Source organism: Glandiceps talaboti, chromosome 11 (assembly GCF_964340395.1).
Source record: "Glandiceps talaboti chromosome 11, keGlaTala1.1, whole genome shotgun sequence".
NCBI classification, from domain to species: domain Eukaryota; kingdom Metazoa; phylum Hemichordata; class Enteropneusta; family Spengelidae; genus Glandiceps; species Glandiceps talaboti.
In genome coordinates this window covers 5,505,341-5,520,579 of record NC_135559.1, presented here as the reverse complement: position 1 = coordinate 5,520,579, position 15,239 = coordinate 5,505,341, and the positions used below count along the sequence as shown (strand labels likewise).

Genomic DNA, 15,239 nt, shown 5'->3' with positions numbered 1-15,239 from the left:
CTCATCAAATCATGAAAATATAGAATGTGATAAAAATGTACAAGTCAGCCTGCCTAATGTAGAGCATCGATCCTATGAACAGTGCCCTCCAGTGTTCATTTGGCACAGTTGCTTTAAAGCAATACTTTCTTATTCATTCTATTCTGCATATTTTATCAATAATATCTGTTTTACTTGACAACATCACCATTTAGTACAACTAGATTATGAGCAATGAAAAACAGACATGTTTTAATCTTATCTCATTCAGGTGGAATACACTGGTCAATAAATAATTTTAGTATAGCATGCATAAATTTTTAATGTGCTGTCTTGTTTTCATTTCCTTTATATATCCCTAGATGTATCTTGAATCCTGAACAATCTTGAAGTGATTTTTACAGCCTGAGTCTGCAAAGAATAACTTCCCACAGAGCTAGACCTGAGAGACTGTTATAAATATCACATGCACTTTCACTATGTATACTTAAGTATATAAGGATCTCACTCCCTGATAAAATTTCATTGTATATATACATTGTAATAAATATGACAATTTACATTTTTTTTCCTTATTTGTTTAAATTTCAACAGAAAGGGTGTGTGTATATGGCATTTGTGACAGCCACCAACAAATGGCTATACATGCAATGCAAGTTACATAACAGAAACTTGCTTGTATGTGTAGATAACTTGATTCAGAAATGAAAACTTTATGATTACCTATTTGGAAGACACTGAATTTCCTTTTCCCGGAGTCAGATTTCTCTTCTTCACTAACACATCCAAGATCTGACTTAATGGAACGTAATTTGCTGCCAGGATCGTATGAATCCTCGGAGCCACTACTTCCTGTCGTTTTACGACTCTTTCCTTTACGAAAGATGCTGCGTTTTGTTCGTATGTTTGGACTTGCTTCTTCGGCATTGTTAGTTGTAGATGTTGATCGTCTGATTCGATTTACTTTGTTTTTATCGTCATCACCGCTATCACTACTGGCTGATACTCTACGACTGCTATAATTGATCAACAAGGTCAAAACAATGAAAGGTATTAGAAAACCTAACCATCCTTATTTAAGCAAAATGTTTACTGAGGCAGTGACATATTTCAAAATCATATGTATACACTGTTAAACCATGCACACACGAGTTAAGTTGTTGTCTTTTAATTTTATGACTGGCCATGTTTTGAAATATTCAGTAACACACATTTTCATGCAAAAAAAATCACATTTGTATTTGTATTTGTAAAATTCATGTTTTCATTGGTCCATAATTTACACATTTATATTCATAAAATCATTATTTTAGGCTAGAAATCAATCAATGTATAAAGTACACACAGCTGAGAAATTCTGAAGGTGTGAAATAAACTTACACTACAGTGGTCTTTTTAGCTTTCTTTTTCATTTCTTTCTGTTGGACTTCTTTTTCTCCTTTATCAGCCGAGTCCAGCATACCACTCAGTGCCACCCTTCTGAATACACCTCCATGTGCTTCTTTGACATACTGCAGTAACTGACGGATTTCACCATAAAGGCTCTGCAATATTAAAGGATGTATAAAGTTGATGCTGATATTCAACTGACAAATCATACATATATGTATATATATCATTGATGAGACTTCATTATCAAGATATCAGCATTACAGTATAAAACTACAATGTATAAAAACACAACAGCAGACTACAATGTATAATGCTCAGGACCAGACTGTCTGCATACATGTAGTAGCAAATGATGTACTGTGCTATATAATAGCAGACTTAGATTTAAACATCAACATAGTAGCAGACTACACACATTGTAGCAGACTATATCTACAGAGTAGCACAAAGTAACAGACTATATCTACACAGTAGCATCCTATATCAACATAGTAGCATCCTATACCAATACAGTAGCACACTATATCTACACAGTAGCACACACATATATCAACACAATAGCAGACTATATCTATACAGGTGCAGACTATATAAACACAATGGCAGACTATATCAGCTCAGTAGCAGACTACATCAACACAATCAGACTATATCTACACAGGTGCAGACTATATTGGCTCAGTCGCATACCACATTTACACAATAAACATACCATATTTTCAGGACTGTAAATTTCTTGTCTGCATTCCACAAATCTGGTAACTAAACCTTTGAATATACAACCTACAATAGTTCCTTCAATGCCCTTGACACCGGACCCACGTACACTGCTACCAAAGTTTGTTGCAAAATGGCCGCGTGTAATACCTTCATTTGGACCTCCAGTTACTGCTGAAAAAAAGCAAATTTGTGAGAATTATTGCATGACAGAGTGTTGTTATGTGATCTTGAAAACTTCTTGTTGCAATTTATCACTAAAAACGAAACAGTATTCTTTCAGAATTCCATTCCTAAAATATAATGAAAATCATGCATTAATTAAATTTATAAATTACTGAACCTTAAAATCGGAACAAGATAATAGAGTGGTTTAGCTGCATGCAGTTATGTGTGTCCAATACACGTACATGTAAGTGTCAACATCACATGATTCAAAGGCAACACACGCATTCTGTAGCAGACATCTGTACATTAGAAGGACAGTCTACATGTATTTACAGAAATATATGTTTGACGCACACATCCAAAATTAAAGTAGAAAACATGTTTAATGTGGAAAATAATTAAAACGATAATACAACAGGAATGACAAAGCTGGGCAAAGTAACAGAAGACACATCTTTCAAGTTCGTGTTCTGAAACGTGTAACCAAAACAACTCTGTACGTGACATTACTTGTATATACATCTATGTGACTACCCTCTAATGGGTGTGTGCATCATGCAGCTAAACCTCCCTATTGTAAAAAGTAAACTTATCACTATTGAAAAATAACTCAGCTATGAAAGTGATATTAACAATCAACCCATTATAGGAATAAATTACTGGCTGGTCTATTTTGCAGTGGTCATGTGTTGAACATCTTCAATTGCACATATGTTTTGGGGCAATTACAAGCAATAGTTTGACATTAAAGTTCAAAATTTTCATAGTTTCTCAAGATTCATATGTAATCCAAAGGCCCCCCCCCCCAACCCCACAATGGAATGTTTACAAAACAAACAAGGGGCAGAAAGAGGAGCAATTTGTAGAAGAGAACACATCAAACCATGACATTTGAAAAAACACATACTTTTTAAGTTCAATGTCAAATTTTTTTAAGTGCCCCAAAACAGCACATGACCATTGACAACTACACTTTAATAATGTTATACAAAGTCATCTAAAATTAACCTTCATAACAAAGAAATTAACATTAACATTTCAAAATTTACCAAAACAAGTATACGATTTTCTTTTGTGAGTTATTAAAGCATTCTTTTGCATTAACATGCTAATGTGGATATGATATACCAAATGAAATTAACTCAAATACTTCAAAAATTTACAAAACATTATACTATGGGTTGATATTAAATTGTGATTTAAGCATTCATTGCTATGACATGCTTTATGGATATGATAATATTCAATGATCAAATGAAATGAAATTATAAATTATTCTGTTCGTTTTTCTTTATTTTAAATATATAAAATTGTAATTCGAGCATTCTTTGTTATAACAATTGCTAAAAATAGGTATGACAATCATGGCCGAACAACTTTTAAAGTACTTAAAACATTTTGAAAGTTTATACAACTACTTAAAGTTGACATATGGATGCCAAATGGGTATTCATTTTGGATTTGTTATTTATAAAAACCATTTTATCATGGCTTCCTACTTGAAATTATTTTTATCTTTTTGCAATGTAATGGCTTACAAACACAGACTTGGTTGAACTTGTTTCACATTGATTTTTCAAGTTGGAAATCATGATAAAATTGTTTTAGAAAATATATTATATTAAGTAAATACCCAATTCTCATCTATATGGCCACTTTAAAAAAAATGTAAAACATAATACAACTACTTTACATTAGTTTTAGATCAAAGATTCAACATATCCATTTCTAACACTTCAAATCCAGTCATCATCTGGGGCAAATTACATATTGTATAGGGAAATGTTATTAGATGAGATGTCATGGGGGCAGTACGATGACAAACACTTGACAAGCCATAATCACAGAAATCACAATATAATTATGTCTACCATTGAATACAGTACCCTTGGGGATTCACACACGCACAAACCAAATTATCTCAACAGATACTCACAACACTGCAGTAAGTTTATTATTTGTTGAATGAATGCTGTGATGCTTAATCTTTCACTTAAAGTTCAAACTTCAAATACTTACTCTGTTGTCAACACTCCAATATATTGCACATCTAAACATCCGCCAAAAAGCTTCTCAGTACATTCAATAATATTTCAACATTTCAGTAATCAATGCTAGATTAAACGCTCTCTCTCTCTCTCTCTCTCTCTCTCTCTCTCTCTCTCTCTCTCTCTCTCTCTCTCTCTCTCTCTCTCTCTCTCTCTCTCTCTCTCTCTCTCTCTCTCTCTCTCTCTCTCTCTCTCTCTCTCTCAGTCCTTCAATTTACCAATGTTAAGGATTCGTTTAATAATACTTTTTCACGTACTTTGCTAGGTGAGGAGTTGATAAAGTTTGCTCACAAAACATTCTTTCATGCTCTTGATGAACGAATGAATGGATGGATGGGTGGGTGGGTGGATGGCTGAATGAATGAATGAATGAATGAATGAAGAAACTTAGAAGTCGATGACATTTGGATGAATTTCCATTTGAAGACATTTTGATATCTTGAGATTTTTTCAGGCATTTGATAAACTCACCCTAATTTTTTGTTAAAACATAAATGGAAATATAATTTCAAAAGTTAAACATCCACTTTGCATTTGGCACTTTGTACTACTACATTATCTCTATGACATACAGAAACAGAATGGCTGCCAACCAATACTAACAAAACTGTATAATGCCAAATATATCATGGTACAAAGACATCCAAAGTCATGGACACTGACTGAAGCTTGAGATGACATTTTTGAGAAAGAAATGTTCCCCAACACCACAGGATGGAAAATATGATATTTGTTAACTTTTTATCTATAAGCATTCACCCATGCAATTATCTTAAATCTTACTATATTGGAAATCTGTACAAAGTACTTACACGGCCATCCTTTTTGTCACACAGGGCAAAACAGAAAGAGGGAAATATAACTTTCTGGACGATAATATCTCTATTATTATTTTCGCCATGAAAGTTTTTCCATCTACATGTTTAAAATCAATAACTTTACTAAACCAATCTTAGGTAAAAATAGTAACAGTACTCAAGTGAAATTTCCAGTTTCATCAAGTCATGATTGTTTTGTATTTCATGGGAGGTTTAATATGCCAAATGTTGTTTTATCAGTAAACTATGTTGTGTAGACATATACTTTAAAAGGTTATGCATAGGTTCATGTATTTTAAAGAGATATATGGATGTTATGATAATGTAAACAATTCTGGCAAGCTGTAATTGTGTGTGTGCCAAATAACAGGACTGTTTATTTCATGGAGAGTGCTGAAATATATGAGAGTACAGTTTCTGCACTCTCAATTCTCCATCAAAGTGAGTGTGTGTATATGTGTGTGTCTGTTTGTCTTCATGCATGTGGACTAGGTGTTATCAACAACATTACTATAGGAAGTAATATGGAATTAATACAATCCTGGAAAAACATGTAATAACAGATGTTTCCTACTACAGCTCATCAATGCATACATAGCCTACAGGCTATGTATGCATTGAGGTATGTGCATGACAGTTTGTATATCATATCACTATAAAATCATTCACTTTTTATGAATGAAATGAAAATTTAAATCTAGCTTATCTATTCAGAATCTATTCATAGAAAGGAGGAGGGGGTTCACTTGAGAATTCAGTTACAGGAATTAGCCAACAGATGCCAGAAACTTGTGTAGAGTAAGAAATCAATTTGACAAGTTTATTCAGTGAGTTGCAACCATATCAAGTGAGTCGTATCTCCACTGAGTAATTAAACTATACTATAGATGACTTCCATTTGTCCTTGTTCATGTATACACAACCAGTAGATTATATCATTTAATTGTTTTCCTTTATGTCCTTGCCAATTATCTTTCAATCTAAAATCAATCTGCATTTCATGGTCAGTACACTTTTTGAGATGTAAGTGGACATCTGTAATACTAAGGGATGTCAAAGTGGCATTCAAGTACGACAGTGCAGCAAGTTAGGCTACATTTTGGGCTGACTGCTTAATAAATAACTCATGCATAATTCTATTTGAATTTCTTCCTTTCAATGTTGAATGCTTACTTGTGAATGAATTTAATTTAGTCTTGTAGTCTTTGCAATTTGAGTTTGGATGTCGTCTTGTTTTTAGTTGGGGACTTGATCCCAAAATTCAAAATATGAAAATCAAGTTAAAATTATTAGCAGAATTGTAATGAACAATGAAAAACTCCAAGCCCTTATCTTCCATTTGGTTATTTAGCACACTAAGACCTGCAGGGTTATCAACCTCAACTTTACACCACTCAAGAATCTTTTCCCCCGTTTGCTAGCCTTGTGTCTGCCTCATGCTAACATGTCAGGCTAGCCTGGTTGTGAAAAATCTGGATTTGTATCTTTGTTTTCTTTCCTAGAATGCATGTGTCTGACTTCTTTCGTATGCAGACTTCAAACATTTGAATATCAAAATTTCTTCAAAATCCACACACTTGTGACGAAAAATCTAAACATACGATTCTGTTTTGTTTCCTTTTTAAACGTTACAAATTATATCATGAAGACCAGGCGGTGTCTCTTTAAATTAAATGCACATGAACAGTATATTTATACCTATTACACTGTACTGAGACAAAATTTCACAATTTGATAATTTCATATTTCAATTGGAAGTCTGTATCGCATAACTTTTGAAATTAACTCATAATTACTACAAATAAATGACTTTATACACGTACATATTTCTTTTTTCAACTTGAGTACATGTATTTCAAGTTTTGATGTTTACTAGTAGACATCATGAAAATTATTAATGAAATATGATATGTACCTGAGAAATAATTATTAAAATCATTATTTACATTTATCATTTAATGATAATAAAACTTGAGATGTTGGAAAATGTGACATATATCTCATAGTTTTATTGATTTTTTTATATATGTTCTTTCTTTCGTTTTTAAATTGTATATGATGTAGACAATTTCTGAAAAAGCAACTTTTTAATTTTGAATGTAAAACTTAAGTGGCCATGTGGATGAGAATTTGGTATTTATTTTTTATTTTTAATTCATAAAACAATTTTATCAAGGCTTCCCAATTCAAAAATCAATGTGAAACAACATTGAGAAAGTCTGTGTTTGTAACTCAATACATTGCAAAAAGTTAACAAAAATGTGTAAAAAGTTCGTTATTGCATGTACAATAACAAACATTTTCCACATTTATCAGTCCTTTGCACTTCACTGAGTTACAAACAGACTTTGGCACATGTTGTTTCACATTGATTTTTCCAAGTAGGAGACTATGATAAAATTGTTTAATGATAAGTCAAACAACCAAAATACCAAATCATCATCCATATGGCCACTTTAAGCTGTCTCTAAAGATTTCTAGGTATTTTTCTTGTGATGAATATCTCTTTACCTTGTCCATATGGCTGAGGTGAAGGATCCTCACAGAAACCAAGCAATGCATGTAAGAAGTCAACTAGGTTCTGCAATGGATGATTGGCAACAATGTAACGCATGTACTTGCGAAACTGTGATGGATCAATCTTAAATATCTTGCTCAGACAGCTGTTCCCTTGTTGGCGTAATCGGTCCCCTGTGAAAGTAATGGCGTAAAGTAAAGAAGTGGTGAATGTCATGTTTTAACATGATGGCTGTTTAAAACATCTTTCCATGCACACCCTACTACACTCTCTAGAGAGTGAAGCACTTTGAAGCATTTGACTAATAGCTTACATTCTCCTATTAAAAGTCACATTGCTAAAAAGCATACAAGATGTACTACAGGGGAATTTGAATCAATCTTATTATTATAAAGCAAAAACACTGCAAATCTAAATGTAGAAAAAGTCTGCTGTTTGAAATAAAAGAATAAATGATAATAAAAAACAAAAAATGATTTTTGAAAAAAGCATGTAAGAAAAAGAAACAGTTGATAAACTAATATTTTCAAAATAATCAAAACAAGAAATTAAAAAGTTCACTTCATTATTTGGTAAAGAGATGGATTTAATCTAAATTCTTAATTTACTAAATTTGTTAAAAAATAGTTTTAAAAAATGAAAAAAAGTTTCTTTATCTTCTTCACACTTTTAAAGTCTTCTTTATCAGGAATGAGATAATTAAAAAAATATCCACATTTCATTCTTGCCATGCATATTAGTTATAAACAAACCATGCAACATTGAAACTACCTACGTCTAAACAATGCAAGGCTGTAATGCATTATGCATTGATGTTTCACTATATTTGCCTTAAAAAACTGCAGGGCAAGAAAAATAAATTTAAAAATATGACAGTGTCTAAGATAAAGATTCAACACGCCAGAACTGGACGAGTCTTAAAATCACATCGATGCAATCTCTACAGTAACTGTACATCTGCAGTAAATACTTGACTAACATGTCTAGAGAGAAAGTGTAAGAAATTATTGTTTATAACCTTTCTATTTACTAGGAAAGTAAACAAATAAAGTATTTTTCCATGGACATCAACATTTATTACATTTTAAAATTAACATATTAATCCTTGGAATGGAAAGAAGAAATCATAGTTAACTATTTAGGCAACACTTATTGAAAAACAAGGGAACATTTTATGGCAATCTATTCGAAATTTGATTCTCAACTGTTTTTTATACAGGTGGTTTTAAGACATTTTTGGCATAACCTTTCCAATATTAATAGAAACATTTACAGTGATCAGTGATCTTCATCATCATCCTTTACATTTGAGGAATATAATCATCAAATTTGTCTGCATAGCTCTCTAAAAGAAGTAGTATGATCTCTTTTTCAGTCCTGTGATTACTCATCATTCGAAGACCAAATTTGCAAATTTTCCAACCATACGATTTTGATCTTAAAAAACTCCACATAGAACAGTTTAAGGGCTATAGAAACTTACTATCTGCAGTAAATACTTGAATATTTATGATGAATTCTATATAACATTCACCTAAGTATACAGGTCAAGATGTTAACTAACCAACTTAGTATTTTAATTTAAATGTAGATTTTGTTATCATTTTTACATTTATTTATTATTTATCATAACTAATAATGCCCTCATAATAAAAATAATAAAAAATAATGATGTATAAATACAAATTTGGTATCCTTTCCTTTCAATAACTGATTATGTTCTAATGCTTTTAATAATCATTTGTATACTTCTCTCAACCTAAGTAAATAAATCAAACAGAGTCATTTCTATTTAAATACTTGCGGATTAAAGTTTACAATTCATCATTACGATAGCATGTCATTAGAAGTGATGAAATATTCATGATGCAAACTAAACTAAATTCAGCAGGGCAGTACACATTTTGTCAGCTCAAAGATGGCAGACAAGAGACATACATCTCCAAGTAGAACTAATTTTCATGTCATGTGCCCCAGAAATAAACTGTTAACTTTTTCAGTTACTTTGTCCAAGAAATCTCAATTCCACTCTCAATTAAAATCAAGGGAAAAAAAAATGAGGGGTAACCATACATTTTTTTTCAATTGAGGTCAAGGTGAACATATCAGAATGAAGCCATTTTAGACTCCACTATGGCCACCAACTACAAGCTTTCATATAGTAAACTTAAGAGGCTTTTAGAACTATGATATTCAAAGGAAGCAGTCCCCGGGGCACATGCTAACTTAAAAGAACCCTTGTAACAGAGAAAGAAGTATCTGCTGACAATTATTTGCATACGATTATTTGTTTGCATGGGAGAACTGAGAAAAACCCTTCAGAACTTATGCATTGATACCCAGCTAATCATGTTGTGTTTTGTGATATTTTCATGCTGCCAAAACTGACTGACATTTCAAAGATTATTTTCTCAGTCATAAACCTATTTGATGGCTTTGATGAAATAACACTATCATTTCCTAATAGGTAAAGACCTCTTGCTATACATAGTATCTTTGAACTGACAAATGTACATGTAGACACACAAACACACACACACACACACACATGTGCACACACACATGTAACACTGGCAATGCTAGTGAATATATGGCATACCATTGGTCAACTACAAAAATTAAACCACTTCCTTATTGCAGCCCTCAATGTCCTAAGAGCTCCTGTGCATTCAAATTCATTTTAACCTCTCCACTACTCTTCAATTTCCCACAACATGTACTTGAACAAAATTCATGATTTTTTCCAAAAGTTGACAAACTTCAATTTCATTTCGACATCAAAATCATGTAAAACTACTAATTTATCACGTAATATCAAAACATTGTTGTAAAAATGATAAAAGTTTGATTTTGGAAATAGAAATCGGCCAAGTAGTGAAAAGGTCAAAGTTCATATTCTAGCTTATAAGCATAGAATTTACTCTAGATCTACTGTTCCATAGGCTTCTACTTTTCAAGCCTCTCTCGCTGTGCTGCTTTCACAAAATGAGTCAGGTATATTGTGATACATGTCAAGGTTTTGTCAAATGTCATCTAATATAGGTAGTAATTAGGACAGCTGATACGTGTAATGGAGCAGTCCCATTACCCAAACACCAGTGAAGTCCATAATCAAAAGTTCATCAAGGAAGGTTAAGTGAATTGTCATGCTTTATGCATCAATAATAAGAAAGAAAAAAGCCAAATTGAATCTAGAGGTAGATAAGAACAGCAGTACTTAATTGTGTTATTGTCATGACCTGACAAACCCTGTTTTTCTTCATTCTGGGGAAACGATAAAAGATTACCACGACATGATTATTTTAAAAATCACAATATCTCTGACTATATTATGGCGACCCCATGAGCGCATATCAGAGTGAAAATTATCGTTTACTTCTGAAATTTGGGAAAGTTAATGGTTCAAAGTTTCCCTCCAACATTATTGTCATTGAAACTCTTTCAGATTGTTAAAGTGTGATTATGAAATGAAAGCTACATACACCAACATGTACTCATACACTTATTCTTTTATTTTATTAATTTTTGAGTGACAGACCAATCCATCATTTATAAAGGTGTTACAATGAGAAACATAGAATCAAGTACATGTGCCCTATCCAAGAAAGCATAACAAAAAACCTTCAATTTACTATGATGATACTGGCCAATGAGAACCATGAATAGAAGTTGTTGCACCTGACACATTTCATAACAACAGCACAGCCAGTGGTGAGATCGGGGCAGGGAACCGCACTAACTATTCTAAGAGTGAGCAAACATTTAAACACACACACAAACGTGAATACAGGTGGAATTCTCAAAGTTTACCTCTGCCAATATTCATATTTTCAGAGATTGTTTCAATTGGACAAATCAAAAAAATGTAATCTCTATTGTAAAACAAGTTCCTTTTCCATACAGAAATTCTCACTTTTATGTGGAAATTTTAATGATGACAAATTGACAGTAAGCTCATTGTGATTCAACAAAGGTGAACTTTGAGGAAGAACATGACAAAATGGTAAATACCAGTCATTGTTTTATCTTTATGGTTGCCTGGGGGACAAAATTATGAAATGATTGATGAAAAATGGAAAAAGAATCATGAAACAGTTGTTAGCTTGACTATCTAAAATCCAAAACATCTAAAAATTTTATAAAGAACAACATTACATTCAAATTTCCAACAGCCATTGACAGAGATATAGCTTAATTGAAATTATATTTTCAGTTTGTAACATAAAAAACACAATGCTTAAGCTTTTTATCTTGAGGTTTTCTGAATTCAATGAAAAACATTACAATGGTTTATTATTTCATTAAGTAATTCAAGTAGTACAAGTCTATCAATATACCCTATTTGACTTTTTATATTTCAATTGATGAATCTACTTTTCTCTTTTTAAACAAGAAGAGATGATGCAGCATAGTATGGACTTTGTTATTGCTACATTATATTATAAAGAATCTCCTTGCATGATGAATTGGATCATGTGAACAGTTCACCTTTTAATTATTTATGATCGTATTCCCAAATTCTCAGTACAGTATTAAACTATACAAATTAACATTTTTTCTAACGATAACTGTACAAAATTTTTTTTCCTGCTGTCTGTATATTTCACTGCTTCAGTATCCTATACATTACACACAATGTTTACGTCATTTGTGAGATGTTTATCTGGCTTGACAACATAATGAAATATAGTGAATGGGAAAGATGGAACTGGTTTGACTTACCTTGTATTCCTCGTAGTCCTTCCCCACATCCATGCTGACATCCTAAGACTTTGAAAATCCTGATTAAAGTATCCATTACAAGATTATGCATTGTCATAGTTTCATTTTTCATCTCTTCCAATCGTTGCTTTGCTCTGGCAGCTTTGTCTAGCGGTGGTTCTTCTTCCTTTTTTGAATCTCCATTACCATCCTCATTTTCCTTCTTTTCTTCCTTCTTTTCTTTCTTTGGTTCATTTTTCTCCACAACACTCATGTCCAGTAAATGATCTATGATACCAAGTGATGTATCACAGATACGTCCACTAGGTTCCCTGGATACAACAGCATGGAGAGACTTGATAATAACGCCATGGTTAATTTGTCCATTTGGAGAGATGTAGTGGGCAGCACCGGCAGCTTCTGGGATATCCTCTTCTATAACAGTTGTGTAGTTCACCATTGTATCTGATGCACTTCTTGATATTGTTTGTGGAGGTGGTGGTGGTACTGTTAATGTTATCATTCCCCCATTCTCCTTAAATTGATCATTTTCATCTTCCTCATCACTTACAGATTCTCGTTTCCTTGAAAATGATTCATTTGGAGAAGGGTAAGACGGACTTAATGTATCCCCCTGGGGTACTGTGATTGTTTCGACTTGAGGTGTGAAACCCAAAGACTCAGGTTGTTGGGAGGAATTTGAGAATGTTGGGCGCTGAATTTCAGCTATGTTCAAGGTGGCAGCACTGGCTGTTAAACCTACAGTCAATGTTTCAGAACTATGATCAACGGCCTTCTCAAAACTAGGTGATTCCATTTTGGATTCTTTTGGAATAAGAAACTTATCATCTACTTCCATTAGGGATGGCAAATTCTTTAGTTTTACAACATCAATTGTGAATTTGAAAGGTTCTACTTTGGGAGGACTGAAGTTGCTTGCTCCTTCTATAAGCCTGCCTAGTGTTGATAAAGCACTTGGACACTGTCGACCACTCTGCTCTGGTTTTTCTTTCAAGAGTTCCTCAGTGCTAGCACTCATTGAGGTTGAACTCTCCTCTGACTCTTCATTAATTGGCTGTGGAACAACCGCAGCTGTTGCTTTGGTTAGACTTGACTGCCGTCTTACAGGTGGCCTTCTCTTACCACTTCCCCTTCTCTCTAAACTACCTCTTCTTTCCAAGCTACCTTTCCTCTCAAGATTTCCTTTACTCTTTTTGTTTCCATGTATAATAGGATGATCCACTTTGATCTTCTTTGGAGAACTACTTCCATCCTCTTGACCATTACTCTGTCTAGACTCTTTCCCATTGCCTGGAATGATGCTTGTAGCAGGAGGTGCTGACATCTGTTTCGAAGCAGGTGTTTTGAAGAACGATACTTCAATGCGAGGAATTGGAGATGAGTTACTCCTTTGTCTGAAGCGTTCTAACTTTAGGGTCTCTTGTACTATTTGCTTTAGTCTGTTTTGAATGTAACAAAGTGCCCAGTGAATCCCATCTTCTGACCAATGGGGATTAAATAAACACCTTAAAACAGCAACATCAAAGTAAGTGGCAAGGTAGTAGTCGTTCTTTCTGGAAATCAGCTTCTGGGCAGGATCATATCGAGGACTAGTAGGCGATTGGCTACGAGATTCACAGTCTGTCCTGAGATCGCCTGTTTGACTAGATGTACAATGGCTCTCATCAGCTGAATCATGTTTAAGTCGTCCACACTTGCAGGACCTCGAATTACCACTGGTACAACTAAGTGTAGTGTTGCACATCTCGCACAGAAACTCCACTGTCACTGATGGAGGATCAGAGGAAATTTCACTGCTGAAATGTTCACAGACGTCTGATAATGTAACTACAGGAGCAGCCTGATCACTGCTCAACTCACTGCTTATTTCAGGAGGTTGAATCTGACTGCTACACCGACTGGAGGATGATTTTGATGAATGCACTGAATGAATAGAGGGGGCTGCTTTGATGGTATTTTCAACACACAGAGTACCACATTCATTAGACATCATTTGCTCATTCTGCTCTTGTTGCTGACTTTGAATCTGATTTGCTATTTCTTCATGACAATCATTGTCTCTCTTCCTTTCAATATTATTTGGAAGGGGTCTGAAAACCTGTAAGGTACGGTGCTTTGGTTTGACCAATGCTGAGAAGAATGGGTTATCTGGGCATCTGTATTCCCATAGAGCTTTCCATAAAGGCATTCCACCTTCCAGTCGAAAGGTCAGATCAGATTCCCTTAAACTGAATGCCAGTGGTGCAAACAGAAATACAAAAAGCTGAATGGTTGTTAGAGGTGGTTCATATGTGCCACTGTTTAAATCATAGTGGTAGTCTTGGTAACATTCTTGTGGTTCTTCCAAGAGAATCCAGTGTAAGGTGTATAATAATTTGGTTTCTCCAACTCCAAGCTTGTCAATGTGGCCAAGTTTCACTCTGTTGCTGAGTAAAGCAGCACTACAGTGCATAACATGGGGCAAAGCAGCTTGGATTAACTTGTGTCTTGATATACTTGCTATGGCATCACAGAGACTAGGGGATAAGCCATGTAACTTGTTCTCAACCAAAACTCTTTCAAATGACTGGAAATAAAGGAAGAAAGAAAATTACAAGATAAGAATTTGTACAAATTAAAGTATCACAAGATTAGACAAGTCAAGACGAGAGTAAATATACCATACATTCTTTTCAATCTTTCAATTGTCTTGAAGGTTGCCATTTATTATGATTTCATAGATTGGTTGAAGGCCATGTCATATGTACATATGTTTATAAAAATGTCTTAACATTGTGCTTTATAGGTTGAAGGCTATTTCATATGTTTGTCTAAATGTATCAATGTTTTGCTCTAGTTTGCACAAATTAGAAGGTAAACCATGTTCATTGTACTTAA

General features: G+C 33.7%; 1 protein-coding gene across 1 annotated transcript in view; it reads right to left on the bottom strand.

Moving 5' to 3' along the window:
• The window catches only part of LOC144442395 (protein unc-80 homolog), a 135,734-nt gene that overhangs the window by 52,185 nt on the left and 68,310 nt on the right, over positions 1-15,239 (bottom strand). The window contains exons 3-8 of the mRNA XM_078131729.1: positions 12,363-14,928; positions 11,652-11,678; positions 7,634-7,813; positions 2,084-2,262; positions 1,360-1,523; positions 703-992 (exon numbers count right to left, since the gene is read on the bottom strand). Of these exons, the coding sequence (XP_077987855.1) occupies positions 703-992; positions 1,360-1,523; positions 2,084-2,262; positions 7,634-7,813; positions 11,652-11,678; positions 12,363-14,928 (3,406 nt within the window). The remainder of the gene's footprint in view (positions 1-702; positions 993-1,359; positions 1,524-2,083; positions 2,263-7,633; positions 7,814-11,651; positions 11,679-12,362; positions 14,929-15,239) is intronic.